Source organism: Drosophila biarmipes, chromosome 2L (genome assembly GCF_025231255.1).
Source record: "Drosophila biarmipes strain raj3 chromosome 2L, RU_DBia_V1.1, whole genome shotgun sequence".
Classification (NCBI taxonomy): Eukaryota; Metazoa; Arthropoda; class Insecta; order Diptera; family Drosophilidae; genus Drosophila; species Drosophila biarmipes.
This window is the reverse complement of record NC_066612.1, coordinates 26528588-26555845: the sequence shown is the minus strand read 5'-3', so window position 1 is coordinate 26555845 and position 27258 is coordinate 26528588. Positions and strand designations below refer to the sequence as shown.

Genomic DNA, 27258 nt, shown 5'->3' with positions numbered 1-27258 from the left:
AAATAACATTTTTAAATTAGTTCTGAATTTCGAATTAAATTTTATCAAAGTCGGACGACTATATCATATAGCTCCCATAGGAATAATCAAAAAATTAGTGGCAAAATAATATTGAAAAATTAAATCTTCGGTGTTTTTTAACTTTTAACTTTCTACGCTTGAAATTAAAATTTTTTTTTGGTTTTGAATTTCGAATTAAATTTTATCAAAATCGGACATTGGATATAACATTTTTAAATTAGTTCTGAATTTCGAATTAAATTTTATCAAAATCGGACGACTATATCATATAGCTCCCATAGGAACTATCGGAAAATTAGTAGAAAAACATGAAATAAATAATAATAATAATAATAATAAATCTTTTGTGTTTTTTAACATATATCCTGATAAGCTTGAAAATAACATTTTTAATTAGTTCTGAATTTCGAATAAAATTTTATTTAAATCGGACGACTATATCTTATAGCTGTCATAGGAACGAACGGATAATTGGTGGGGAATGATGTGAAACAATTTATAGCTTTGGAGCTTTTTGACATATTATCTTATATTATTGGGAATATAAATTTTAATATTTTTAAGAATTTCGAATTCAATTTAATAAAATTATTGATTATTTTTTAGAACTGCAAGGGTATACAAACTTCAGCGTGCCGAACTTAACTTCCTTTCTTGTTTTACATAAAACCTTCTTAGCTTGGAAATAACATTTCAAGAATTTCGAATTCAATTTAAAAATATGAATGAAATAATATTTTGTTTTAATATCACTGAAGTCGGCAACAATCCTTAAAAATTGTACATGGTGTTACTAAAGTTGATTATTTCGTATAACTGCAAGGGTATACAAACTTCGGCTTGCCGAAGTTAATTTCCTTTCTTGTTATATATCGCATCTATATTATATGCGTGAAGCTGAACAATAGGTATATTATAAAACATACCTGAATTCTTGATCACCGTAAATCCATTCTTGAAAATGGTTACTCCATTCTTGTCAAATTTGATTGACATTCCTGCCTCCTGTAGGAGCTTCGCTGATATCAAATTTCCAGCAGCCTGCTCGGAATACAGCACATCCTCTGGCGTTATTTCGTGGACATTGCGCAAACGCACAATGCCACTCTTAGATGCGTAAATATATTCGCCTTGCTTGGCCACAGCGATCTTCAGCGGCGGCACCAATTTAAAATTGTCGATGGTACAGTGTCCTTCTTTGTCATCATTTATCAGAAGATCACTTGCACCGGAATCAAGTATGAAAACACATTTGTCTACCACGGGGTTTTCTTGCACTTCTTTAACCATGAATGCAATGTGTCCTTCTTTGTCACAGTGGTGAGATCTAACCCTATTATTAAAATTTCCCTTAAATATTTTCTTTTGTTTAGTTACACGATTTTTAAATGGCTTGTTATTGGTATTGTAGTTTTTGATCTGAACGATCGTGTTTAAAGCTTTCCTGCTAGTGTCAATGTGATAATTTTTAATTTTAAAACGATCTGCCAACTGCGACGCCAGACTTTTTCGCTTATAAACAGCGTTCAAATTCTAAAGAATTTTGCGCGCACTTAGATCACTTGAGGCAAGGTTCAAAACGAATCGCTAAAGTACTGTACTAACGTACTTTTCGCACAACGCTCTGCTTTTGTCCACTTTTGAAGGTATATCTTCATCAATGACCTAAGTACATCCAGTTCAAAAGAGCCCTAATTCTAAATTTCCAAATTGAGTATGACCAAAGGCTATGTCTTCATTAAATCCAAAAAGGATTTATACTAAATGGTATTTCTGTATAGGAATAGGGGTATTCCAACATTAATTAATACTATACTTAATACCATAATTACATAAGAACGACGAGAGCACAATAATACTTTTTTTTCGGAAAATTTTGGAAGTTGATTTGAAAAATATGTCAAATTGATACGAGTTCATAACAATACGATACGGATCAACACTTGTAATTGATATGAATTCTTATCATACTTGTAATATGATATATGAGCTTATCATACTGATATGTTTTTGAAAATTGAGGAGACAATTTCAAATGGGTATTGTTCCGCTTTTTTCTGCGATAAATGATATTTTAAGAGAAAAAGTGGATAAAGCGTGTCATGTTTATATGGATGACATTATTATTATTTTTGTAAATATTGAAAAGCATTACAAAGATTTAATTGTCAAAATTAAAATTTTGTTGAACGCAAACATGAAAATTTCAATTCAAAAATAAAAGTTCTTAAAATTAAAAACTAATTTTCTTGGTTGCGTTCTTTCTCAAAATGTGATCAAAGCCAATCCAGGAAAACATTTCTATAATTGTAAAATATCCAATTCTAGGTCTAGGTAATTCAGATTGATAATTCAGCTGTAACAGCTATCAACGAGCTTAAAGATAATTTAATTGCACAAGTAAAACTAGTATAACCAGACTATAATAAAAATTAACACTAACAACTGACGCGTCTGACATAGCTTTTGGTGCTGTTCTTCTTTAGAAAGGAAAACCAATGTTACGTACGCCTTCCGTGTAACGAAGATTCACATATGGGAAAAAAAACAATGAATCTTGAGCCAGAGGGAGGGGTGCATGTGACTAGCCTGACTCAGGCTAGTAAAGGCAGAAGAAGTGGCAATTCGGCAAATTGCGAGTGACACGTGACCAGAACAACAACCACGATCGACCTATTGGTAACCGTACTCCGGCAGTTGGCAAAATACAACAACCAGCCAATAACTTCTCAGATAAGGGAAATAGTACAACATTATCCCTAGGTGGGAACACCTAGTTAATTCATCCAATATGGGTGGGCTAGCGTAAGCTCTAGCGCGGTATAAAAGACGCCAGCCAAATGTAGGAATCAAACAGAATTTGTTCTGATCTCCTTAGGCTCCGGTCTAGAAGTAACACCCCCCTAAGGAAGATCACATCCCAATCATCCCAGATCGTTGACCACAAGGATGATATCCAGGATCTAAACTAGTCCATGAAGCTCATAGTTGGTCTACTCCAAAAAAAATAGTGCTCCTTAAGGTCGTCAAGATGTACAGACGTTCCATTTAGCGACTCCGCGACCAGCCCCACGCCCTGGAGAAAGTAGTGATCCACATCGGAGCCTAAGAAGGAAAAAGCAGTCGAAGCAAAAGTTTTTATAAAGAAAAAAAAAAAAAACAAAAAACCGATAAACCGATAAAGGGCGAAATAAGTGCCAATTAATAGCGAATAACAGTAATTCGCCAACAACAATAGACAACAAAAAGCAAGTGCATGCATTTTTTTTCAATACAAGTGAAGCAAGACCGACAACAAGTGCAAGAAATTGGAGCTGCACTGACCAGCTCAACCATTCAAACCGACGTGTGCCACTGTGGATCTCCCGAACGATGCATGCATATATACATATTTATACAGTTATGGGACTATTTTTTTTGTGCAACGTAATTTTCGTGTTATCTCATCTCATCGCCCAGGATTAAATAAAAGGGGGTAAGTGTGTAGAAAGGAAGTTTTCGTTTTATGATCACTACTCAAGCATTAGAACGAACCTTAGAAAATGATCCACAGTTCAACGTAAGAGTCCAATATTTGTTATCAAAAACATACCTACCCATAGCTGTAGATGATTTAGAGAAATTATGTATTGAGACCTTCCTTCTAGAATTTTCACCACTCATTTATTGTAATAGGACTCAAAAGGCTATCATAATATCAACAGTTCCCACAGTCATTGTTTTCTCTCGCCTAGGCAAGAACATATTTTTGGACAATGTCAATATATTCCTAGTTAAGACCAAGAATTAATCCTGTTCCAAATAGCTATTTTAATATATGCCCTTAGCTCTATATTCCTTTTTATAAGTTTTATGTATTTTATGTTTTAAACATTTCATTAATATTTCAGCGCCGAGTATCAGCTTTGTAGTTGTATGTACAATTCCAAGAGCCCTCTGAGCGACGTTTGCAGTCGTGAATTGTCAGCGTTTTGCTGATGTGCACCTCACCGGTGGTAAATTCGATACTCTTCGCTAATAAAAATAATTGTCAAGTAGAATTATTTCCTATTCTTTAGCCAACTTTATATTGGTTATCGACGGCATATGCCGACATGCATATATTAAACAATAAACTTATAATGTGAAAATGAATTTGGAACCATGGTGAACTAGAATTTTAACATGGTGGGTGTGCTAATGTAAGAAGTGGGGTAGGTCAAGAACAATGACATAACTTTCGACGGACAACCTTGACAATAGGGGATCGTATTGCGCGGCATGCGACGATCTATTCGCACACGAATGTATGAAGGGCACGGAATATGGCAGAAACACAGCCCGATCGTATTGCGATCAAGCGACAGCTAAGCTTGTGGGGCAGTGTGGACTGACGACTGAAAGGCACTTAAAATATTTATTCTTGTTATATTGGAGAGGAGAGAGGCTTACCAAGATCCCACGACCCGAATACGCCGTAGCTTATGCCGGCAAAAATGGTGCCTGAACATCTCCCCCGTCCCAAGTCTTTTTCAGGCATTAATATGCCCATGTAACACTAATTACATTAAACAGAAAAATTATACGTAACAAATAAAAGGGAACTTTTAGCCATAGTATTGGCTTTTAAAAATCTTCGAAATTACTTGATATGCGGTTAACGACAATGAGATACTGGTTACCAACACCTTTCGTTCTCTATTTTTTTAAAAATCAAAATATCGAAATGAAAAGATGGTATTTATCCAAAATATTTTGTAATCCAAGAACAACAAATGTTGCGGCGGACGCTTCATCTAGGATCCAAATAAATAACTTAACGGAAAGTACCGAATAGGTCTAAGAACAAAATACTCAGCATTCAGCAGAGAGTAGTTTTGAGAATGTTACAAGAAACCCGAAAATCATTAAACCAGTTTGAGCAACAATTGCTAATATTAACAGGGAGGTATACAATACATGAGTCAATTAATTTGTTCGGAAATACTAGACATACGTGGTCGGATAAGTACTTAGCCTCCAAAAGAAACATTATCTTTTTTTAGCTCGATACACTTGACCCAGCGATGCTCACACTTCTTTAACCCGTCTGAAAAATACGTTTACGTTTTGTCGAGGTCTGCAAAATAGGTCTCAGTGGCGGCGACGACCTCCTCATTCGACGTAAATTTCTGTCCAGCGAGTGACTTTTTCAAGCTTGAAAAAAGTCTCACGGGGCCAAATCTGGAGAATATGATGGATGGTGTAGCAGTTCGTAGCCCAATTCGACCAATTTGGCTTCAGTGAGGGCGGAAGTGTGAGCTGGTGGGTTGTCATGATGGAAGTCATTTTTTCTTCGCCAAATGGGGCCGGCATAGTACAGCCCTATGATCGTTTGGCCCTTCTCCAGGTAGTCGATGTAGATCGCACCTTGTGAATCCCAAAAAACGGTGGTCATCATCTTTCCGGCCGATCGGACAGTCTTCGCCTTCTTGGGAGCAGATCTGCCAATACCTGATCGTTAATTTTTGTAACGTTGTCTTCTGTGTTAGCCGTTTTCGTGGCCCCTCAAAAACCGAAGTGGGACTCGTTAAACTAATTTTTGACGGTCGCCAACGGCAGAGAAGAGTCACCGTACACAGCATCCAAGCGCTCTTTTATTTCGCTTCGCGATTTCCCTTCCAAAACCCGAAGTCACAGACCGATATTGTTCTTTCTCCATTTTTTTTAAACTCCGCGGACGCACCCTATTCCATACGCAGTCAAAGCAAAACTACGAGTCCGACTCGTCTGAAATTTCGACAGTAGCCGTCTACGAGAATGTACGACACGATAGTAAATTGCGATAGTGACGACATTGTGCAGTAAGGCAAAGTACTCTCCCGTGAGAAGGGAGAGCGGTTGATCAGTACGGTCTCGAGTGGAGTTTTCCAGGAAAGCCTACGGCTTTGACTCGTGAACTGCCACGCAATCAGGAAATCGCCATCGGGAAGAAAGACCACATCACGACAGCCACGCAAAACAGATCGAGCCCCGCGGAAACCTTATGGACAGTTAGCGAATGAGTGAGGTTAGGGTGGAACGTTCGTTTACACTAGGTGTAGAAGCGAAGTGAAGCCCGAAGCATCTTCCTGGCGTTTACTTTGACTGTCCGCGCGACCTGAGCCGAAACCTTAGTAAGACCATCCGAGACAGAGCAAGGGATAGGCGGTCGTATGTGAAAAGAAGTAATCATGGACAGAGTGGTATTCTGTTTACCCTAGTCTGAGAACGGTGACGCTTACATATGCCCGTATGTGGCGACATCGAGGCCATCCGAGTTACCAAGCCGACTGTAATTTTACGCGCAATAAACCCACTACATACGGACATTTAGAAATTAACCGGAATGCAATATTTCCTATAATGAAACAGACAAATATTCCCGCCATTGAAAATATAGTCATTCTCTTTTTCAATTTTAGGGACAAATCTCTTAAGTCGGATCTGCAATGTCAGACTTAGTAGTATATAAGTCGGAACCAGCTGGATCGGACAACTATATCTTATAGCCCCCATAGGAACTATCCGGGAAAAAATTAAAAAAAAATTATAATTTCGCTGTTTTTTAACATATAACATTTTTAGGCTTGGAAAGAACATTTTTTAATTATGTCTGAATTTTGAACTAAATTTTATCAAAATCGGAAGACTATATCATATAGCTGCCATTGGAACAATCGGAAAATTAATGGTAAAATATTATGAAAAAATTATATCTTCGGTGTTTTTTAGCATATAACCTCCTACGCTAGGAAATTACATTTTTTTTTTATTAGTTTTGAATTTTGAATTAAATTTTATCAAAATCGGACAACTATATCATATAGCTGCCATAAAAACGATTGGAAAAGTAGTTGAAAAATATGAAAAAATTATGTATTTGGTGCTTTTTTACATATAAGCTTCCAAGCTTCGAAATAAAACTTTTTAAATTTTTAAGAATTTCGAATTAAATTTAATAAAGATCGGACTACTCTAACATATAGAAAAATCTTAAAAAATTTACCAGCTAAACATTGTCATTAGCCGCGCTTATAATAGCTATCAACATCGAAAAAGTAAAACATTTGAATATTCCAATGTCTAAGCGTATGTTTTTGACAATAATTTAGTAAAGAAAGAAGACGTTCTTTTAGTAAAATGTCGTTTATAAACGCACTGCAATCTTTGGCACGTAAAAATCAAAAAGTCTAAGAGTAAGATTTCTCTTACTTCATAATATTTTAATTATAATTCTTTTAATTTTAAGCAATATTTCTCTCGTCGATACATGAAAGCTGCAATGCATACAGTATGAGAAAGAGATTGCGTACTATTTTTAAGATTCTTTTTTAATAATCATGACGCTCGAATTTTGCAGATATCACGATTTTTTGCACGCAGTCATTATTTTGTGAGATTTATGTTATTGGGGATCTTTTGATTCTAAATAAGTTTTACAATCCTAGAACACATCTTCCTCAAACATGATCGTTATTTTCCTTCCAAGATAATCAACTTTAGATATTTTTGGTGTGCGACCTTTCGGACGTGCACAGAAACACCTTTTAACTATTAGGTACTCATAATGAGGGGAAAGGTGTCAAGATCTGTATTGTCAAATGCAAACCCATTAAATTTGATAATATAAGGATTATCCTTTTTAATATCTAAATTTTCCCAGAATTCATATTTTTCTACTATTATGGCTGAACATAGAAACATGTTGTGTATATAAAATTTCCGAAAAGAGATCATTTTATACACAAAATTTTTAAGTTTTCCTTTCCTCGAGAATTAGAATTTCATATGTTCATTCTGATTTAACGGCACTCAAAACTCTACCTTCACCTCGGACGATCAAGTCTTTTACTTACTTACTTGGACAAACTTCGGAACTAAGAATATCCGGATTTATACAGGTTTCTTTATATACAATGACGTGGGAAGTCAAGAACACACCATCAGTGAACAATTAATCTGATCTAGTTTTTTGGGATAGAAGAAAAAGTGGAGAGTGCTGTGATATATTTCCAACTTCCTTTGAACGTATTTTCTAGTTTTGACTTCGTACTTTTTAACAAAAATTACCACAGCCTGACAGACAGTCAGAAGGACGGGCGAACATGGCTAGATCTACTCGGCTTGTGATCCTGATGAAGAATATATATACTTCATGGGTTCGGAAAAGCTTCCTTCTATCTATTACATATTTTCCGACGAATCTAGTTTACCCTTTTACTCTACGAGTAACGCGTATAAAAACAAGAAGTTTGGATTGATTCATTGGGATAAGTGCCACTTTGTTTTGATTATCAATATATATATTCCAAAAAAGGTTAAAATAGGAATATCCACTAAAATTTTATAAGAAAATACAGAAATCGTACTTATAGTCAATATCATCAATAATAGTGTTTTTTCTTGTTGTTAAATCGATTTCTAGAGCATTTCAAACGATCCATGAACTATTTTTTCGGAAGCGGCCGACAAGAACAATACCAAAGCTATATTTTAATGTCGTACAACAACAAGTTAGTCTCACTTTTTTCTATTTACTTTTTTTTCAGTCGTGGTCCTAATTCAGTACATTTTATCGCTGTCTTGATAAGAGAAGGTCTCCCCTTTTTTGCCAGTTTCATGTTATGTTAATCGCAGCGTTAATCGTTTAAATAATTTTCGTTATCGTTTTAATAATTTTCTGTTGTTGCCGTGCTTGCACACTAATAAGAAGCCGCGTAAAAGTTTTGTTTTTGTTTGTAGTTGTCACGTTTCAACGTTTTCGTTTTGGTGTAGAGGTGCTTGAAGACGCGCCACGCTCCGTCGAAAATTGCGATAAAATCGCTGAATTGGTCGAAAGTGACCGGCATAGTAGCAGCCGTAGCATAGGTCAAAAGCTGGGCATGAGTCATAAAACCGTTATAAACCATTTGAAGGAAAAAAATCTTTAACAAAATTACCGCAGGCCTTTTTTGACAACAATAAAGAAAATTACAAATAATAAAGTAAATTAAATAAATTAAATCTTTTTAGTTTATTTATCTAAATTACGGCTATTAACGATTAAAGTAAATACATCTACATTGCATAAAACGAACATATACATTTGGGCCTACTCCACCACATTAATCTCAATATTATCATCGTCATCGGGCTCTTCACTTAGATCCACGCTAGAACAACTATCAGAACTGTAATCGATAGCTACATGGTGAGTACTACCTTCCGATTGCGTAAAAGCTTTCACGGAACTTTCGGGTGCTGGTACGGTACTTTGCTTTTCCTGCCCGCTTTTTAGATTCTCCCGCGTGTGCCGCCACTTCATGCGACGGTTTTGGAACCACACCTTAACCTAATAGGCGGAGTAATATATTAGGTTGATAGAAAAAGTATGTAATATAAATATGAAAGATAATATGTCAAAAAATTAAAAGAAATGACAAATTTTTATGGTGATTTTGAAAATTATAAAAGCTTGAAAGTTTGAATTTGACATGCAGATTCTTTAGGTTCTGGGCAGCGCAAACAGACAGGCAGGCTTTAATTTAAAAAATAAACCTTATTTTTAACTCACCTGAGCGTCGGTGAGGTTCAGTCGAGTCGCTAGCTTTCGGCGATCAGGCTTGGTGATGTATTTTTGCTGCTGAAACTGGATCTCCAAACCCTTGCGCTGCAAATTCGTAAAGACGGCTCGCGACCAGGAGCGTTTGCGCTTCCCATTGTTGCCTCCAAAAGTGTTGCTGTTTCCCTGTTGTGGGGGGCTTACATTTTGTTTCACAATGGCGGATTTGGGCGACTTAGGAGTGATATCGCCGTTTTGCTGCTGCGTCTTGCCCAGAAATCGCTGGTGCTGCGTAAACTGCACACTCGAAATCTTGTGGATGTGTGGGTTGTGATGTTGATGCTGTTCTTTTTGATGTTGATGAAGGCGCAGTAGAGCTCTTGCGGCCAGATCGGGATAATTGGTTTCCGCTGCTGATAGAGTTAATTAAAATAATTGCAAAACTTTGTTTTCTTTTTGTGCGAATGTTCTCCTGAACACACTGTAACTACCCTGTTTCGGAAGGCGGTATAGCTCGTCGTGGCCAGGGTTTGGGAAAGAAATTTATTTCCTCTATAGATCGGTATACCTCCCTTTGCCCAGTAATGATACAGAGAGAAAACGCTATGAAATATGCTTACATTTTCTACGATTGGATAGAGCTGGGTATAATAGATAATGGTAACAGATCGCCTCTGCTGCGAAAGGACCGAGTTTCGTTGTGTCGGCGGTGCGAAACTGCTAAGCTGAGTACTTTGTCGGCGCTCCGGAGCGGCCGAGGGTTGCGCTGCCACTCTCGTCGTGCCGGAAAGAGCCGAGTTGTGCCTTGCGATCCAAGATGAATGGAATGGCGCAGGGCATCTTTAGTTTCGAACTTCCGTCTACTCCGGAAAGGAAGTTAACTTCGGCAAGCCGAAGTTTGTATACCCTTGCAGTTATATAATAATCAACTTTAGTAAATAATTTTTTCATATTATTTTCCCACTAATTTCCCGATTGTTCCTATGACCGCTATATGATATAGTCGTCCGATTTTTATAAAAATGAATTCGAAATTCAGAACTAATAAAAAAATGTTCTTTCCAAGCTAAAATTTTATATGTCAAAAAGCACCAAAGCTATATGTTGTTATATATTATTTTCCCACCAATTTTCCTATCGTTCCTATGACAGCTATATGATATAGTCTTCCGATTTTGATAAAATTTAATTCGAAATTCAGAACTATTTTAAAAATGCGTAGTGGCGGCGCGGCGAAGAGCAATGGGAGAACGAGAGAGTTTGGAGATCGAGGACGGAGAACGAGACAGTTTGGAGATCGAGGACGGAGAACGTGAGAGTTTGGAGAACATGGGAGTTTGATGAACGTGAGAGTTTGGAGAGCAAGAGAGTTTGAAGACAAGGGAGTCTGGAGAGCGAGAGAGTTTCGAGAGCAAGAGGCTTCGGAGACCAGGAGAGTTTGGAGACCAAGAATGGAGAAAGAGAGAGCGGAGAGTTGGCGGGCGAAGCGAGAGTGCCGAGTGCGAGAAGGAGTAACGGGACGCCGCCGGACTTTGGACGCGGACGTGAACTTTGGACCGAGAAAGAAGGTGCCACATCTCGGCAGCGGTGCGGCACACAAACATGCCACATGCGTCACCGGATTCAGCAGGACGGCAGCATCAGGCTGAACGTCGGCGGGAAGCAGTGCGTGAAGGACAAGAGGGTCAAACAGGAACCATGGACTTTGGACCCGGTGTGGAGAGTTTCGGCGGCCGTGTGCAAAAGGGAAATAACGGTTCGCTGAGGCCCTATATAAGCCCGCAGGGTGCAAGCAGCAGGATCAGTCAGTGAAGAGCGAGCAGTCAGTCGAGAGCATCAGTCGAGTACGATCATCAAGAGTTAAGACAAACAGTCGAACGAACACCAACCAAGCAAACTACGAGGGAGCCACACCAGGGCGAGTCGTCGGAAGCAGCGCCGTGGGAGCCTTCAAGGAGTAAGATTGTCACGTCGAGACGTTCGTGATTGGGATTACTAGGAATCTCCGAACTGAGACACGGGTGGCTGAGGTCTAAGGAGGCACCACACGGCTAAATCAAGGCATCTGTTCTTTCCTGCCAACGAAGTCCTGGCGTTACGCCTGGAGGGTCTACTAGACTTACAGCATTGAAAGCCGGTGACTTGAAATCGTGAGCTCAGGGGTAAGCCTATCGAGCCTCAGTGTACCTCGCCCAAGCACTACGCGGAAGTATCCCGGCGTATGCCCAGTGCGCCAAGTGGAGTTGAGCAGGTCCTGGCGCGATCAGCCAGAAGGGAGAGAAGTCCCGGAGCGGCTCGAAAGAACCCCGAGAGCAGCGAGCCAGAAGGGAGAGAAGTCCCGGAGCGGCGCAACAGAACCCCGAGAGTAGCGAGCCAGAAGGGAGAGAAGTCCCGGAGCGGCGCAACAGATCCCCGAGAGTAGCGAGCCAGAAGGGAGAGAAGTCCCGGAGCGGCGCAACAGAACCCCGAGAGTATCGAGCCAGAAGGAAGAGAAGTCCCGGAGCGGCGCGACAGAGCCCCGAGAGTCACCAGCCATAAGAAAGAATTCCCGGATCGGCGTATGCCCACGAACCCAGCACAGAAGTCAAGACGTACAGCCACCCTGTCAGGAGCAGTTCGCAGGACACCGCCACCAGCAAGCAGGTCACCACACCGCAACAGCCACGCAAGGAGAATCGAGCCCGCAGGAACGGCACGGACAATACGCGAAAGGGTGAGGCTAGGGTGAAACGTTCGTTAACACGAGGCACAGAAGCGAAGTGAAGGCGTTCCGCCTTGACTGTCCGCACGATCTGAACGGAAGCCCCGTGGGACCATCCGGGACAAAGCAACATATATCGCGTAGAAGTAACTTCTAAGGCACTTCTGAGCGATAGAAAGGCGACGATAGGCGATAGAATTATCGCCCTTTTGCTTGCAGGGCAGCGATAAAAAATGCTTGCAGGGTCGTAGCGTTGGATGGGGGTGATAAATTCTTTAATTTCTTCATCGTTAATATACTGAAGGCACTTTTAAGAAACCGCGGTACCAAAAGCAATAAATGATATTTATTTATACTAAACAAAAAGAAAAAGATGAGAAGAAAAAATTCGAACACAATGGCTAAAAATCCAAAGAGGACAACACTATCGCGGTAATAGCTAATGAGGTAATATTCATGGTATAGAAGCCAATGGGTTTAAAAAAAAAAATGGTTGTAAACATAATGATAATAGGCACAACAAGAAAAAAGAGGTCCGAAAATTACGAAGTTGCCCAAAACAACTAAAAAAAATCAAAACTGTATAAAAAAATCTCTTTCTTAATGCCTATTTAAGCACTGGGGTCAAAAACGCTACCTTGCCCTTGTTACATTCTTTCAGATTAATTTAGTATACTCTTTAACTCTACAAGTAAGATATACTATCTACACTAAATCATGATCCACTACAAACACCCTAAAAAAATTTAATGGAGTATAAGTGTATATGATCGGTCCCTTATCTAACAAGAAAGGAAACTAACATGTAGCATTCGGCAAGCTCAAGTTTGTATACCCTTGCAATTATAAGAAATAATCAACTTTAGTAACACCAAGTTAAATTTTTGAGGATTGTTGCTGACTTCTGTGATATTAAAAAAAAAAATTGTTTCATTCTTTTTTTCAGACCATTTTTTGACATCTCTATGTTAGAGTAGTCCGGTTTTTATTAAATTGAATTTAACATTAAACCTCCCTCGCTTGGAAAAAACATATATTAATTGGTTTGGAATTTCGAATTCAATGTTAGCAAAATTAGTGGTAAAATAATATGTAATTAAATGATACCTCTTATGTAAATTATATCTTCGGTGTTTTTGAAAATATAGCGTCCTACGCTCGAAAATAACATTTTTTAATTGGTTTTCGAGTTAAATTTTATCAAATTTATTTTTTTCTATGGCAGCTATATGACATAGTAGTCCGAATTCGAAAAATTTAAAACCAATTAAAAAATGTTATTTCCAAGCGTAGGAGGTTATATGTTAAAAACACCAAAGATTTCTTTTAATATTTCCCCTATAGTTCCTATGGGAGCTATAAGATAGAGTTGTCTGATCCGGATGGTTCCGAATTATATACTACCTGCAATAGAAAGAAGAGTTTTGGGAAAGTTACAGCTTTAAAACTGAGGGACTAGTTTTCGTAGAAACGGACGGACAGACGGACATGACTAGATTGACTCGTCTAGTGATGCTGATCAAGAATATATATACTCGTACGTTATGGGGTCGGAAAAGTCTCCTTCACTCCAAACTTCTGACTGAAATCATTATACCCTCAGCAATGGTATAAAAATCATTCCTATGCGAGCTAGACGATGTAGTTTTCCCATCCGGCTCGTCTTATTATTAACGTATACTTTTAAGTTAAAAGTAAGTTAAAAGTTTTAACGTTTCAGAATTTCGTTCTTTGCTCTTTTATGTTTATTGACTTATTTCGCCAACGGAATCCCGTTACCTTAACCAATTCAAAAAACAATTCTAAAATTTACAAAATAATTGACTAACCTATCAATTGGATGTGTGTTAGACTCTTATAAAGCCCTATAGAGGTGCTAGTTTTGGGAATAATTTGTCCGCTTCAAAATTCCGAAGTCGTCCAACTTTCGAGAGTAGCTCCAAACAGTCGTTTTTACCGTTTACCAAATCGGACATAAAGCAAATGGCGAGAATTCTTTTTTGATGCGCAAGGGATGGCAGGTGAACAAGTCTACATTGCTGGTGATATGAAGGGATCAGGCCATAAAACCTTAAATGCAACAAAGCGAATTTCAGAAATAGTCTCTGTAGTCGTTCTATTTCATTTCAAGTTGTTTTGAAGTGATTCCAAATAGGAGCTGCATACTCTAGTTTAGGTCGGGCAAATGCAAAATAATGCGCAAGTCTGGTGTAGGGACTAATGAATAGTGATGCGATGCGTTTCTCAAATCTGAACAAGGCATACGCTCTGGGCATGATGTAATCCAAGTGTGCTGTATACTTAAATTTTGAGTCAAAAATCACATCTATACAGATTTACTGTACGCAATATAGAAGCCCTTGTTTATGTTAAGAAAGCGAGTTTTGGATACGCATCTAAGTCCTGTTAAATCACCTGCATACAGTAAATACTCTGAAGATAAACAGAACCATGATGTGTGGTAATGAAAATAATGAAAGCCAGAATTCCCATAGAACTTCCCTTAGGAACGCCAGAAATTGACAAATATGAATCCAGGCGGGCCAGTTTTGTCAGTAGGGCACTGTGGGTATCTATGTCAAAGGCTTTAGCAAAATCAGAGTATAGCATCGACCTGAGATAGCATATCAAAGGTATGAATGCAATACGGAAAAAACGAAAACGGCAGGTTAGTCGTGGTTCACCGACCTGCTACAAAACCATGCGGTGAAGAACTAGGTCGGTTATCGAGAAATGATAACAATGCGTTCGAAAAATTTCGCGATATTATTAATCTTTGCTATAGGCCTGTAATTGGCAATGTTTTTTCTTAGCCCTGATTTTGAAATTGGAGTTGCGGATGCGAACTTCTGAGAAAGAGAATTTTTAGAGGAACGCATAGCACCTCTATATAGAATTTACATACATATGAATATTTTCATCTAGCACGGTTAAACTACCTGAATTCTATAAAGGAATGGTCGCATAGCACCTCTATATAAGAATTAACATACAAATAAATATTATTATCTAGCACGGTTAAACTACCTGAATTCAATAGGGGAGTGATCGCATTTAAGGTTTGAGAATCATTTCAGGATGCCGCTGGCTCAAAATTATCTTTAAAGACGTAAACAAATTTTAAGTTTCGGTTTTTAAATGCGAAGGTAAATTCCCATGAAACATATCAGATGGGAATGAAGAAGCTTTCTAATGAATAATGATGTTTAAAATAACAACTAAACAAGAAAGAAAGTTAACTTCGGCAAGCCGAAGTTTGTATACCCTAATTAACCATGTTAAATTTGTAAGGATTGTTGCTAGCTTCAGTGATATTCAAAAAAATTATTTTAGAATCGTCCGATTTTTTTTTTAAATTTAATTTGAAAATAAAAAAGTGATATTCCTAATATTATATGATAACATGTCAAAAAACACTGAAGCTATAATTTGTTTCATATTATTTTCCCACCAATTTTTCGATCTTTCCTAAGACAGTAATATTATCTGCAAATGAAAGAAGATTTTTGGGAAAGTTTCAGCCCGATAGCTTTAAAACTGAGAGACTACTTTGCGTAGAAACGGACGGACAGACGGACAGACAGAGATATATAAACTTTATGGGGTCGGAAACGTCTCCTTCACTGCGTTGCAAAATTCTGACTGAAATCATTATACCCTCTACAAGGGTATAAAAAAGGTTATTTTTAGGTTACGTCTCAGCAAAGCAAAAATACCATATTACAGTGTTTTCTAATCTAACAATAATGAATTTATTGAGTTTACGTTAAATTGCTTGCAAAGGTTTATTTATGTTAAGATGATCGCTTTAAAATTGGAAAATTTGCCGAAATTCCATTCGACATACTGGCATATGTTTCGCTTAAGATGGTTTGTTTTCTTCCCTCTTCACGGAAGGAAGTAACTTAATATATAAAAAAAAAGATGGTTTGTCGTAGACTAAAGGCATAACAGAAGATTTACAGCACTGTCAAATTTTTTGCGTCAAATTTACGTGCATGGATTTTCAGTACTTTTACACAAATTTTCAAAGTTTCAAAGTAAACAGGACTTCGGGATATTCCTATCGTTTTATTGCATTTCAAAATAGTGTGACCCCTCGCTATCTTCTGAGAATTTCCATGAGAAAGTGCACATGCATACCCACGAACTCGAGTATCACCCCTACCCTTGTGAGTCCGAGTCCTTGTGTGTGTGGGTCTGCTTGTGCGTAAGGTGTAAGATTCAAATTTTTATTTTTTTTTTTTTAATTTTGCAATTTTTATTTTAGAATCGTAAAAATTATTGCATTGGAAAGGGCTTGAAAAATCCTTTCCAATGACACCCAAGAACAGGTGAAAAATGCCGACGACCGTCGGTGACCCAAATATATTTCAACCGTCACAAAAAAAAAAACAAGAAAGGAAGTTAACTTTGGCAAGCCGAGGTTTGTATACCCTTGCAGTTCTAAAAAATAATCAATAATTTTATTAAACTGAATTCGAAATTCTTAAAAATATAAAAATGTATATTCCCAATATTATAAGATAATAAGTCAAAAAGCCCCAAAGCTATAATTTGTTTCCTATTATTTCCCACCAATTATCAAATCGTTCCTATGACAGCTATATGATATAGTCGTCCGATTTTAATAAAATTGTATTCGAAATTCAGAACTAATTAAAAATGATATTTTCAAGCTTATCAGGTTATATGTTAAAAAACACAAAAGATATAATTTTTATTTCATGTTTTTCTACTAATTTTCCGATTGTTCCTATGGGAGCTATATGATATAGTCGTCCGATTTTGATAAAATTTAATTCGAAATTCAGAACTAATTTAAAAATGTTATATCCAAGCTTAGAAAAGTATATGTTAAAAAACACTAAAGATATAATTTTTTTTTTTTTTTTTTAACACGATAGTTCCTGTGGGAGCTCCGATCCGGCTGGTTCCGACTTATATACTACCTGCAATAGAAAGAAGACTTTTGGGAAAGTTTCAGACCGATAGCTTTACAACTGAAAGACTAGTTTGCGTAGAAACGGACGGACGGACAGACGGACATGGCTAGATCGACTCGTCTTGTGACGCTGATCAAGAATATATATACTTTATGGGGTCGGAAACGTCTCCTTCACTGTGTTGCAAACTTCTCACTGAAATCATTATACCCTCTGCAAGGGTATAAAAATTGGTGTAATTGGAAAGGATTTTTATAGCCCTTTCCAATGGTATAATTTTCACGATTCTAAAATTAAAATTGCACCTTTTGAAAAAAAATTAAAACTTTGAATTTTACACCTTACGCACAAGCAGACCCACACACACAAGGACTCGGATACACAAGGGTAGGGGGTGATACTCGAGTTTGTGGGTATGCACGTGCACTTTCTCATGGACATTCTCATAAGATAGCGAGGGGTCACAATATTTTGAAATGCAATAAAACGATAGGATTTCCTCGGATAGCAAACACACAGACTTCGGCCGGACTAAATAATAAGTTAAAAATTTCTTAATGAATGAGATCGGTATGGCATCTGTCGTGCATAATCGGCATTGGCTGATTATTGGCTGGGAGAATCGGTACTCGTGGGTCAGTTTTGTGTGTCCTAGGAGAATTTGATTAATTCTCTCTTAAAAAGTTGCAAACTTGTGTGTTTTTGACGTACTCGTTCATGCTTATAAATGCCAAGAGGATGCTTCTTGTTGAAGGTTAGTATTATTTTGCAGTATATGAGTTTTTAAAAGTTTGTGTCGGCGTATTCTTTTCCCTTGATTCCGATGTGACTCGGGACCCATAGCAATTTGATTTTTAGGGCGTGTTTTATGATTAAGTCCCGGATCGTTGTTACGTAAAATGTCGAGTTGTTCCAATTTAAACTGAGGAGTAATTGCTTTATAATCTCCTACCCGTCAACTATCTTACCCAATGACTAAAAAAACAAGACTATTTAAACAGTCAAAATACAGACAGACTTTACCAAATAAAGTTCAGCTAAGGTGGAATTTCGACTGTGACAAAAATTATCTGTCTCATTGTAAGCGTGATTTTAAAAGTAATCCTAAGCTTTTTTTCCTTTTATCAATTCCAAACGAAAATCTAACTGCTTTCCTCCTTCTCTTTTTCTCAATAATAATGTAGCATTTAATGATATGCATACCTTTTTCAATAGACCTATACAAAATTCAATAATGTCATTAGTAAAGATTATCTATACCCACCAGCTCATTGAACTCTCTCTTCAAATCAGTGATTAATGTATCTGATGTTCTTGAGAGTCTTTATACTTTCAAGCTCTCATTTTCACTGGGACCTGACGGAATACCAAGTTTTTTACTCAGGAATTGTTTATCCTATCTTGCTCTTCCCTTAACATTAATGTTTAATCTGTCAGTAAGTCAATGTAGGTTTCCATCCATATGGAAGGAATACTTTATTATCTCGTTGTTTAAAAAAGGGAACAAGTGCAATATCTCAAATTAACGTGCTATTGCTTTTCAAAAAAATTATTACCTATCAAGTTTTACCTTCACCTACTTAATTTACATCTTTAATTTCTAGAGGTTTTTTGACACATCACCAAACTGATGTGACATCTACCGATTTCTATAAAGCGTTTGATTTAGGGAACCATAGGCTCTTATTTATAAATTGTCCCATTTAAGTTTTCCTCTATTCCTAACATTCAAATAGAACTCAAATGGTTTTAATAATATAATTCCCACAGGTTAGCTACCTAAGACCTTTACTTTTTGTCTTAATGATAAATTATCCATCTTATGTCATAAAATCATGAATTGTTAAAATGTATGCAGACGATGTCAAGCTATGTTTGTCCATGTGTTTACCTATTTAATGTAGTTACTTTCAATTAGATGTTGATTGTTTGAATACGTGGTGATTAACATGTTAAATTGGAACTATTCTGGAAGGTATTTTTTTCAGTTTAGGATTCTGGCATTTTATTTTATCATAAACTTGGTTTAAAGACCATATATCTACTATAGATAACAAAGCCAGAAGTCTTCCGGCATTATGAATACACATACACATTTTGTTCGTCCGCGTATGGAATATTGATCGTGTATATGGTCACCTCAGATTACCTGTTACCAAAATTTGCTAAGGTCAGTTTAAAACAATTTCTTTTATTTGCGTTAAGAGGCTTAAGCTGGGATAGAAGAAGTCTATTGCCCTCTTCACATGCAAGGTGGCGCTTGCTGGACTTACCAACCCTGAACAATTGTAGAAAGTGTCATGGATTATGTTTTTGCGTAAATTAATAAATGGTGATGTCAATTCTCCCTTACTTCTTAGTTCCCTGAGCTGGAATTTACCGTGTAAAACAGTTCGTCGTTTTCGTCCGTTGTCCCTATCAATTTGTAGATCCAACTATTCCCGTCATGATCCCTCTCGTGCTCTTTGTGAGAATTATAATGCACTGTGCCACGTCATACTCTTTGATAGCAGTAGCTATAATAAGGGGGATCAGCGGTTTTATCGACGGTTTTGTTTAAAATCATAATAAGTGTGTTTGCTATCCGAGGGAATCCTATCGTTTTATTGCATTTCAAAATTGTGTGACTCCTCGCTATCTTCTGAGAATTTCCATGAGAAAGTGCACATGCATACCCACGAACTCGAGTATCACCCCCTACCCTTGTGTCCTAGTCCTTGTGCCCCAAAGCTATAATTTGCTTCCTATTATTTCCCACCAATTATCCGATCGTTCCTATGACAGCTATATGAAATAGTCGTCTGATTTTAATAAAATTTTATTCGAAATTCAGAACTAATTTAAAAATGTTATATCCAAGAAAATTTGTATTTTATGTTTTTCTACTAATTTTCCAATTGTTCCTATATGATATAGTCGTCCGATTTTGATAAAATTTAATTCGAAATTCAGAGCTAATTTAAAAATGTTATATCCAAGCTTAGAAAAGTATATGTTAAAAAACACTAAAGATATAATTTTTTTTAATTTTTTCCCCGATCCGGCTGGTTCCGACTTATATACTACCTGCAATAGAAAGAAGACTTCTAGGTTTCCATCCATATGGAAGGAATCTTTTATTATCTCATTGTTTAAAATAGGGGACAAGTGCAATATCTCTAATTATCGTGCTATTGCTAAACTCATTTCTATTCCTAAACTTTTCAAAAAAATTATTACCTGTCAAATTTTACCTTCACCTACTTAATTTTTATCTTTAATTTCTAGAGGTTTTTTGACACATCACCAAACTAATGTGACATCTACCGATTTCTCCAAAGCGTTTGATTTAGGGAACCATAGGCTTCTTATTTATAAATTGTCCCATTTAGGTTTTCCTCCCAACCTTCTAGAAGGGATATATTCCTAACATTCAAATAGAACTCAAATGGTTTTAATAATAGAATTCCCAAAGGGTAGCCACCTAAGACCTTTACTTTTTGTCTTAATGATAAATTATCCATCTTATGTCATAAAATCATGAATTGTTAAAATGTATGCAGACGATGTCAAGCTATGTTTGTCCATGTGTTTACCTATTTAATGTAGTAATTTTCAGTTAGATGTTGATTGTTTGAATACGTGGTGGATGATTAACATGTTAAATTGGAACTATTCTGGAACGTATTTTTTTCAGTTTAGGATTCTGGCGTTTTATTTTATCATAAACTTAGTTTTAAAGACCATATATCAACTATAGCTAACAAAGCCAGAAGTCTTCCGGCAATTTGAAGCGTTGGTCAAGGTAGTTTGATGATCCATACACAACAAAGCTTTTGTATGTTTCTCTTGTTCGTCCGTCTATGGAATATAGCTCGTGTGTATGGTCACTTCAAATTAGCTCTTGCCAAAATATTCTAGAGTCACTTAAAAAAAATCCTTGTATTAGCTTTGAAAGGTTTAAGACACGGGAAGTATATTGCCCTCTTATCATGCAAAGTTGCGTTTTTACTGAGACGCATGCGGCGATCAGTCGATCATTAGAAGTGGGCTGCAAATAGTCGGATCTCTGCCCGCTATAATGTATGAAATCACCGATAAAGATCCTCACCATTATTACTGACCTTCATCGAAATCTCTGTCATCTTGGAAATACATATTTCCGAATTGTTCAACCAATATTCATTATAATAAAGAATCGTTACATACATTGGCCGTCCTAGAAAAGGACATTTTTATTACTCTAATCGTCAGGAAAATCTTAGAGAAAAATTAACGTTAGGGGCATCAGGAAATCATTATACCAAAGACAATATGCATACCGATGCCGAGTATGGACGGGCCTATATTCGCGACGCCTATTGCGAGCCGCTCCAAAGTAACTGCCCGTGAATGCTATTTCTTCGCACATTGGTCGACGCCAGCGAAATGGCCTACGCGGAGGTTTGCTATTTGCCCATATTCCAAGGCTAATTAATTTACTAAAGTTTTTTGGCATCGAGAGCGAAGATTGCCCCTCCTTAACAGGAGTCGATTCCAGGAGAATGCTGGTTGCGTATGGATCTCCGGAGATTTCTGTAGTGTGTTATGCATAGAGTTGGTGAAGTGCTGGAAAATTCCATCGTGAACTTATGATTTTGGGTGTCTACCCACTTTAAAATCCACAAGCCTCAAACACGCTGACAAGTGGCTCAGCGGTCCGGTATTCTCTTTGGTTAAGCCATTTTAGTTTTTAGTTGGGAAAAGTACTTATTACTAGTTACAACCACTATGGCATTAAATGGAAAAAAAACATGCAACGGGAAAACTGTCGCACAGTAATAGACTCTGGGTCTCATCTGAATCTATGTCCAGAGAAATGGAAGACCGTTTTGCTTTTTTCACCGCCAGGTCATCGTAAAGATTCTCGAAATCGGAGGACAGGTGCAGGGATTCCCTTCACGGGCACAAAACTCCTTTCGTCCTGAACCTCAAAGTTCTAGATAAAGATGGAAATGTTTTTTAGCCATAGTTAATAGACAACAAACCAAATAACCCGTAAATGAGCGATTTAATAAATTTTTCTTTTTAAATATTTTTGGTCAACGATGGTTTACACGCGACTGATAAAATCCGTTTTTTTTATCATGTTAATCGAATATTACCAACATCCATAGCATGGCACAATGAACATCACAGCCCTGGAATTTATGCACTAAGCTTAAACCGCTTTCTAAAAGTACCAACCGATCAAAGTGAGCCATCCAAACTTCCTTAGGGATGTTCCAAGAAGTGACCAAGCATTGGATCATGATAGTAGCAAGTTCTCCTATGCAACGATAAAAACCGTATATGCTCTTGCTTGAAGGACAATATTGGATTACTTGTGGCTATTAAAGAAAATAATCATATGCTTACTATCATTGAATTACTTAGATGGGCACTACCAGTAGCAAAACCAATAGCATTTTGTCAATATTAGTACAAAATGATTGATTATTCCGAAATGTTTTGTGAAAGTAGTTCAGAAAGGTGACAAAAGTAAGTCCACCCATATAAGAAACTGCTATTTTATCAAAGGGAACAGTTCGAATGAATTATAGATTTTTAAACCAATTCGCAGACCGTAAAACGCCTTTTTTTTTATCAGAAAAATCCTTTGTGTATACAAAAGGCTCAAACATAAGCCAAAGCGCGAACGAGTTTACTTTTTAATGCATCACGTGTCTGGGTTGTCAAGCCATGAGAATTTCTGACACTTGCACTTCCTATATGTCGGGCTTTATGGCTGTTTGGGTAATCATATTTCGTTTGACCAATTAAGTTGTACATATTGTTTTTGTAAATACATTTTAGAACAATGTTGGCATAGGTACAGTGGTTACTCGCTACAACGAATGCTTTATCTCCCTACTTTTAAAAAATGTATATGTATAAAAAATAATGTAATAAAATTAAATTATTTTACAAAATATACATAATTATATTATGTATATATATTTAAAAAATAATGTAATAAAATTAAATTATTTTCTTGTGATTATTTACTTAAAATGCACGCGTTTTAAATTTAGAAAGAAAGGAAGATACACCCTAGCAGTTCTTTATATTTTTGAAATTTAAAAACTTATTACAGATAATTATATCGCAGGATATTGAGATAATGTCCTATTTTAGTTTACTACATTTGATGAAAACAAAATGTGGTCTTTGTATTGTTTAGGCATTAACTATCACATTGATCCTATGGCTTATATGAGATGAGACAGTCGCTCGATTTTTGTAAAATTGACTCATTAGATTTGATTCTGAAGCGGTACCCCATATGTGGATGCAATTGAAGAAACAACAATCGACGTATACGGGCTGATTTTACGTGTTCCGTTTAGCATCCAATTTAGGTTTCGCTGTTAATTTCGTTATGTGCTGCCTCTATGTAAGTCGCGTGCGCAAAATCAACCCCAGGTTCTGAGCCTTTGAAGATTGTGGCAATTGGATTGGGAAATTGAATTCTGCGGGGGGATATGTCTTCTAAGAGAGAAGTTGCAGTACTAAGACTTCTTTCCGTGTATCGAAATGTTTTATCGATTCATTTATTTACTATACAGGTACAAAAAGTTTTGAGTTATTTCGGTCGCTTCAATTCAAAACTTGGAGTTCGCAATGAAAGGTGTAACATAAGAGGGTACCCTATAGCCTAGGGTGCAGATTTAATCGGCAACAGTGCCCACACTAAGATTAAAACAAGGGAGAATGCTGTAGTTGAATGACTCGACTATCAGACATCGGTTACTTAGCTAAAGAGGGATTGAAAAGCACTACCTACCCGCTCTTTTAATATAGGGTAGCAAACAAATTTTTGAGTCAGGTTACGTATTGACGAGACCAATACATTTCAGTTAAATTGGTATTTATACCATCAAAACTGCAAACTGGGATTAATAGTGCAGATTCTAAAAGGATCGTGACCTTTATGATTTTTAAAAAACTAAAAACTAATAAGAAAGATTAAGATAAAGTAGAATATAATGGTCAGTATTATTATGACTTTAATTCCTATGGCAACTATATGATAAGTTTTCCGATTAAAATAATAATATTCCCAAGAGTAACAGTAAATAAAAAAAAAGACAAAGTTTCTTTACATTTTTTTACGATATCGTTGTTCTATCAGGCTCGTTTTTATTTGTATACTACCTTCCATAGAAATAACACTTTTGGAATGTTTTTTTCCGGAAAGGTTTAAAATTGAAAGACTAGATTGTGTGAAACTGGTAAAAGGAGAGAGGGACATAGGTAGGTCGAATGCTAATCAATTATATGAATACTTTACTTTGCGACCCTCTCCTTCACTGCGTTACAAACTTCACACTGAAATCATTATACCCTCTGCAAGGGTGAAAAATATGTTAATAAGAAAAGTGGCGAAAAAACAGATTTGATGTTTGTGGAAAACAGCAATAACAGTTTTAAATTACAAAATCCTGTATACGCAAACGTTGAATTATCAGGCCCATGTATAAATATTCGTCACCAAAAAAAATAAAAAAAAATTTTTGAGCAAAAAATCCTAAACTTCCGTCAACAAAAAAAATAGATTATTTGAATCTAAAAACCCGACGTCGATTTATCCGTCAATAAAAAAGACTCGTATGGACTAGACAACAAAAAGAATAGAATGTCTACCATATGCAAGACCCAACTGTAATAAAAGCTAATCTAGGAAGGGGTACATATATCTAAACATTTGATAAAAAGCCAGTTCTCCCCCAAATTTTAATGAAAGATTCATATATTAAAAAAAACAACAGTTTCTATTAAAAAAAAAGGAAAATGTCAAGTTTTACGAAAGCCGTTTGGGTTAACAAACGCACACGGAATATTCTTTCTTAAGAAAAAAAGTGGGAAAAATGTCACGATTGTCAGTGAAAGTAAACAAAATGTTCAGTTCGAAGCCAAAGCTCTCAAAAATTCCTATAAATAACAAATTAATAAAAAAAATTAATTTAAAAATGAAATGTGCGCGGTTAAGATCTCAACATTGTCAGTGGAAAAATTAAAGTACCGACAAACAATACAAAACAATAAGAGCAAAAATACATGAAGGAAGAACATACCCTGAACCTAAAGGAAGACCTCATTGGACGTATCGTGAGGATAAATAAAATCACTGTAGACAGCACACGTGGTGACGAAGCGCTCCAGAGTGTGCAAAAACAACTATCACTATGGACGGCGAGGCGCGCATGAGAGCGTGTAAAGACAACTAATATACTCGTATATAGCCGCAGAATAGAAAATCTGCTATGATGGTCCGATCGTAACAAGTGATACAGATCGAAACGTATTGGAAAATCAAAGAAGATTGCATAAACTTTAGCAATATGAATTTGTTTTGGAGAAAAAGCGGTGAAAGTGGAAAAGTGAAATCGGGGATAAGTGCCACCGGCTTTTCACCTAATATTCTACAGAAAATACTCGTCGACTTGACACTTCATTTGTTAAAATCCGATGTCCGAAAACAAGATTTTCTTCTTCTTCCCAGAATGAAAATGGTTGTCCCTTGTTTGTGGGTTTGTATGCATCCCATCTTAGTTTTAGGGTTTTGGAAATCCTATGGGTGTATAAAGTAGCCAAAACTTTCCGCTACTTTCTTTAACTTTTAAACAACTACGGAGACGTGCCATAGTCTCTGAAAAGTTAATAAAATTTAATTCAATCATCAAATTACTGTTGCACAGTTTTGAGCATGCAAGTAAGCAATTTCATTGCTTATTATACTGAAGAACAAGCTTACTTTGGCAAGCCGAAGTTTGTATACCCTTGCAATTATAAGAAATAATCAACCTTAGTAAAACCATGTGCAGTTTTTAAGGATTGTTGCTTACTTCAGTGATATTAAAGAAATCTTAAATTGAATTCTTAATTCTTAAAAATATAAAAAATTATATTCCCAATATTATAAGATAATATGTCAAGAAGCGCCAAAGCCAAAGGTTATACGTTAAAAATTTTTTTTATTTTTGCCCCGATTGTTCCTGTTGGAGCTATAGAAAATAGTTGTGCGATCCGACTGGTTCCGACTTAAGTACTACCTGCAATAGAAAGAAGACTTTTGGTAATGTTTCAGTCCGATAGCTATACAACTGGCAGACTAGTTTGCGTAAAAACGGACGGACAGACGACAAACGGCCAGACAGGCAGACGGTCATGGGTAAATCGACTCGTCTAGTGACGCTGATCAAGAATATATACTCGTATACTTTATGGGAAAACATCTTTTTCACTGCGTTGCAAACTTCTGACTGAAAGCTTTATACCATCTGCAAGGGTATAAAAAAGGGTTGCTTTTTATCGCTTAATATTTTTCAAACCGTAATTGAGTAATCTCAAGGGCTATATGATTAAATGATTAATTTAAAAAGAAATCGTTCGATTCAACTTCAAGAAAATATTTAAAAGTGGTTAAAAAAAACTTTTTGTCATAACTCTAATCTATTATATTCCGACAATTTTACCATATGATCAGTATTTGACAAATTAAATTAATAAAATATTCCTTCAATGCCTGAAATATTTGTCTAAAACCGACAAAATAAGAACATTTTGAAAGTGTATTTATTTGGTCAAATAAACAAGCATTATTCGAACATTGATTTATGTAGCCGCAGTGATATGCCAATCGAAAGGAATCAGAAAAACTAAGAAGATTGCATACCGAGACTTTAGCGGTGAAAGTGTAAAAGTGAAAATTAGTTGTTGCTACAGAGACGTGCTATATGTCTCTTAAAGGACAATTACTTTTTTTCATTTAGAACTTTTTTATAATGAAGATGCGTCCTCGCCAAGATCACTTACCTCGTTAATAGGTTTTTTAATTTATATCGTTCATCTTAATTTTTGCAAACTTGCTCCAATGATACACATTGAGTTGCATATAATAAAAATAGAAATAATATACACTTTTTCGATAGTTTTAGAAATCTACAGCCACCTAGAGAAATTGTTAAGTACTTGTGATATAGAATACAATAAAACTAAGATAGAGCAGCAGTAGATCCAGCAGTTTGATACATACAACTGTGGATACT

General features: G+C 36.5%; 1 protein-coding gene across 2 annotated transcripts in view; it reads right to left on the bottom strand.

The window, feature by feature from the left end:
* Nucleotides 1–9015: 9015 nt before the first annotated feature.
* The window catches only part of LOC108031470 (homeobox protein H2.0), a 49742-nt gene continuing 31499 nt past the window's right edge, over nt 9016–27258 (bottom strand). The window contains exons 2-3 of one of the 2 annotated variants that reach the window (XM_017104920.3): nt 9575–9975; nt 9016–9352 (exon numbers count right to left, since the gene is read on the bottom strand). In XM_017104920.3, the coding sequence (XP_016960409.1) occupies nt 9113–9352; nt 9575–9975 (641 nt within the window). In that variant the 3' untranslated portion in view covers nt 9016–9112. The remainder of the gene's footprint in view (nt 9353–9574; nt 9976–27258) is intronic. The other variant, XM_017104930.3, reaches the window with a different exon arrangement.